Source organism: Nematolebias whitei, chromosome 23 (genome assembly GCF_014905685.2).
Source record: "Nematolebias whitei isolate Nwh7 chromosome 23, NemWhi1, whole genome shotgun sequence".
In the NCBI taxonomy this organism is placed as follows: domain Eukaryota; kingdom Metazoa; phylum Chordata; class Actinopteri; order Cyprinodontiformes; family Rivulidae; genus Nematolebias; species Nematolebias whitei.
The window spans coordinates 7,119,711-7,124,103 of record NC_056520.1 but is presented as its reverse complement, the minus strand read 5'-3'; the positions used below and the strand labels follow the sequence as shown (position 1 = coordinate 7,124,103).

The following is a 4,393-nucleotide window of genomic DNA, read 5'->3' as shown; positions in this document are numbered from 1 at the left end:
GTAGCTAAATATGCTAGTAGATGTAGCTAAATATGCTAGTAGATGTAATCTACAGCACTTCTTCAGGTCATCCTCCGTCCTTCATCTGCAGGCAGTGGTATGATTGTTGTACTGTTGGAGCTCTGACAGGTGGTGTTCCTCGATGCTTAAATTAAATCCACAATGATTGAAACTACGTTAGCTCGTACTGTTCGCTCATTAACTGGTTACGGTCTGCACCGGAAGTCGCGCCCATAATCCATGCAAGGCGGCATGGGGCCTTGGAATAAGGTGGATAGCAATGGCCCAGACAAGCAAAGACCTTGTATAATGTTTGACCTTGACCTTTAGAGCTGGGGTGTTGAAAGGATTAAGCAACACGATTTCTAGTGGTGGTGCAAATGTGTATGAAGTTGCGTTAAATTATTTTGAGCGTACTTGAAATTATGGTCCGAACAAGCAAAGCCCCTTGATTTGTGACGTATGGACCAGAATACGTCCGCCTTTTGACAGACGTATAAAAAAAAACATTCTTATTGTTGAACTCTTTCTAGTTTGGCTGACCTACACCACAGAGCTGAATGGAGCTTGCAACCTGTCATTTTCCCAGAATGCAATGCAGTATAAATCAAACGTTGATGTTCGTGTATTATTAATTTAAATAAGATTATAAAAACTGAACAGCCCACTGTTTATTTTGTCTCGTTTTGATAGCTGAAGTAATTGTTGATCAAATAAGGGATATTGTTCCAACTCATCTTAGACATTTTTAACTACTGAAATAAAATACAAAATTACAAGTTGAATCCAGTTTTTAAACCCAGTAAGCCGTTTCATCGATCCGATCCGACCGGCAGTTAGCAGGAAGCTCAAATCAAAGTGATCGAAGTGAAAATGGTTTCACAAAACTTTTTGTTTTTATATAAAATCACGACACAAGTACACAACAGAACCAGACAAACGAGGCATCACCACGGCAACACGAGCAAACACCAAGCGACAACAAACATTGAACACAACGGTTCATGGCCACGAGAGAGAGAGCGCTTACTTCCTGTTGGGATCAAGTCCCTGTCTGGAATGAAGAGTTTATACCCATAATGCTTCTCCAGGACATCGGGGAGGATCTCCAGGGCAAAGCGCTCCTCCTCTCTGGTCTCCTGGCTCCACTGGTCCGGGTCCACTTTGGTGTAGGACAGGTAGGCGTCGTAGTCCTTGTTGTCTGCGGGGAGAGGGAGAACATTCATCTTTACATTAAGCACCAGGTACATCAGAGTATGGACGAGTTTTCATCGCTCAAACCACTAAACACATCGGTTACACCTCCAACGCTCAATCTGTTTCCATACTGGGGCAAGGAGGGCTATCCGTTTACCGGAGACTCCTTCCAGACAGGACGCCTCCATTAAGCTGACCTCTGGGCACCTCGGCCATCTGAGCGCTTTTCATTACGACGCAGTCTCCCCTGACAAATTACGTCGCCTTGACGGCTACGTTGCCCTCCGCTAGCAAAACAAATTGGACTCCGTCCCGCGCCAAACGCCCGCCGCTCGGCCCGGCGCTGCTCCGTCACCCACACGGAGGCGAGGATGGATGGTGGATTTCAAAGAGCTCAGCTGAGCCTGATGGTCAAAGGATTAACATGGAACCATGTCCCGGAGATTTATATAAAAACAAGATGGCTTCAGGCAAAACAGCTTCAGCTAGACCAGGAGGTGGGGAGACATCTTCGAAAGACGATCATCAAAACTAGAGAAACTGCATGAGCGAACGCTGACTGCTGAAAGGATGTCATGGCTAAACGATTACTGTGAGCTGAACCTGAGCAGCCGAAGGCTGCTGAAAGCTGGAAAATAAAAGCTAAAAGTAGCAAAACAGAGCAGAAAAAAGCTGAATAGAGCAAAAATTAGAAGAATAAGCTGCGATAAGCAAAGCGAGGCCGAATAGATCATAAAAACATCTAAAATGAGCAGAAAAAGAAGCTGAAAAAGCTAAAATTAGCAGAAATAGGCTAAGTTGAAATTATTCGAAAGAATCACAGAAGGCATAAATTAGCAGAAAATACCTAAAAAGTAGTGAAAAATAAAAAGCTAAAATTAGCATAAATACCTAAAGTAGCTGAAAAATAAAAAAAGCTGAAATTAGCATAAAATGCCTAAAGTAGCTGAAAAATAAAAAAGCTGAAATTAGCATAATACCTAAAAAGTAGCTGAAAAATAAAAAAAGCTGAAATTAGCATAAAATGCCTAAGTAGCTGAAAAATAAAAAAGCTGAAATTAGCATAATACTTAAAAAGTAGCTGAAAAAAGCTGAAATTAGCATAAAATGCCTAAAAAGTAGCTGAAAAATAAAAAAGCTGAAGTTAGCATAAAATGCCTAAAGTAGCTGAAAAATAAAAAAGCTGAAGTTAGCATAAAATGCCTAAAAAGTAGCTGAAAAATAAAAAAAGCTGAAATTAGCATAAAATGTCTAAGTAGCTGAAAATAAAAAAGCTGAAATTAGCATAAAATGTCTAAAGTAGCTGAAAAATAAAAAAGCTGAAATTATCATAAAGTGGCTAAAAAGTAGCTGAAAATAAAAAAGCTGAAATTAGTATAAAATACCTAAAAAGTAGCTGAAAAATAAAAAAACTGAAATTAGTATAAAATACCTAAAAAGTAGCTGAAAAATAAAAAAGCTGAAATTAGCATAAAATGTCTAAGTAGCTGAAAATAAAAAAAACTGAAATTAACATAAAATGCCTAAAAAGCAGCTGAAAAATAAAAAAGCTGAAATTAACATAAAATGCCTAAAAAGTAGCTGAAAAATAAAAAAGCTGAAATTAGTATAAAATACCTAAAATAGTGAAAAAGAAAAAAAATACGACATTAACATAAAATACCTAAGTAGATGAAAAAGAAAAAAGGATGAAATGAGCATAAACAGTAGTGAAAAAATATCCTGATGCATGGTCATGCTCGATAGTGAATAAAGCTGAAATCAGCAAAAAATATATTAAAAATAGCAGAAAAATAAAAAAAAGCTGAAAGTATCATAACTACCTAAAAAGTAGCTTAACAAAACAACAAGTACAGATTTGTCTAAACTACATCCCACACTGACAGATGATCGAATCATTATCAAATAGTAATTTTAGTTAATTTCAAGACTGAATTAATATTTTCCATGAAGAACAAATATATAAACTGGGCGGGGGTGAGGGGGGGGGGGGGGGGGCATTAAGGCGATCTGAACCACCGACCAGGACAAGACAGTCTGGGAGTTGTCGACCCTCCCCCTCTCCTCCCACGAGGTAATCTTCATGTTGGCCGCTCCTCTGTCACATAACGCCTCCTAATGAACCTAGCTTGTTTTAATTTAATGAATAATTCATCGTACAAAATCCGGAGTGGGGGGGCGGGTGGGGGGGGGGGGGCGTGAAGACATAATTGAGATGTGACCTCACTTATAAACGAACTCCGAGGCATCAGCCTCCTGTCGTCCTCCTCCTCCGGTAGCGGTTGAAGCAGAAGCTGTGTGGGCAGATCAAGGCCTATTTCGGTGCAGGTGATTCACTCGTCTGCTGTGAGGAGGAGGAGGAGGAGGGGGGAGGAAGGTGTGCAGCGGGTGAATCAGAGGCGGGATCTCCCCCCCCCCCGCGCTCCCTCCAAACCTCTTCAGCATCTTGAGAAGCGACGAGCAGGCAGATGAGGGATCTCTACCCACCTGTGTTCCACTTTGCACAGAGGAGCAGCTTTTTTTTGTGTTTGTGCCCGCAGTTCGATTCTGAACTCACCTCGCAGGGAAAGAACAGCCGAAGGTGTAATCTGTAAAATCTGCAATATAATCTGTAATATCTCAGGGCTCCAAGTCGTCTAATGGCAGAGCAGATTAAGAAACATGTTCAGGAGCTTCAGCGGCACTCGGCTAACGAGGGGCTTCGTTGTGTTCTCCTCAAACAAAACGAGTTTAATAATGAAAAGCTGATTTATTGAGGAAAACACAATTTTTGGTGATGTTTGGTGCACATGCAGCGTTGGAGCCTCGTTTTCAACAAGCACTTTAACCTTGTTCATGTTCCACACAACACTCGAAGAGTGGAAGAACTTCGGCTCATGTACGTCCGTCCACACGTTCAGATAGTTCAAGAGACTTAAAGACGCCATTTCCTGTGAAAATGCAGCGTGAACACTCACTGCTGAAACCTGCTGAAACCAGCTGAAACCAGCTGAAACCACCTCAAAACAGCTAAAGCCAGCTGAAACAAGCTGAAACCACATGAAAACAGCTGAAATCACCTCAAAATGGCTGAAGCCAGCTGAAACCAGCTGAAACCACATGAAACCTGCTGAAACCACATGAAAACAGCTGAAACCACCTCAAAATGACTAAAGCCAACTGAAACCAGCTGAAACCACATGAAACCAGCTGAAAA

The 4,393-nt window shown here is 41.1% G+C and overlaps 1 protein-coding gene across 1 annotated transcript in view; it reads right to left on the bottom strand.

Annotated features, from left to right (window-relative positions):
- LOC119428779 (interleukin-1 receptor accessory protein-like 1) overlaps positions 1-4,393 on the bottom strand; it is a 229,821-nt gene that overhangs the window by 11,726 nt on the left and 213,702 nt on the right. The window contains exon 6 of the mRNA XM_037696455.1: positions 1,031-1,201. Within this exon, the coding sequence (XP_037552383.1) occupies positions 1,031-1,201 (171 nt within the window). The remainder of the gene's footprint in view (positions 1-1,030; positions 1,202-4,393) is intronic.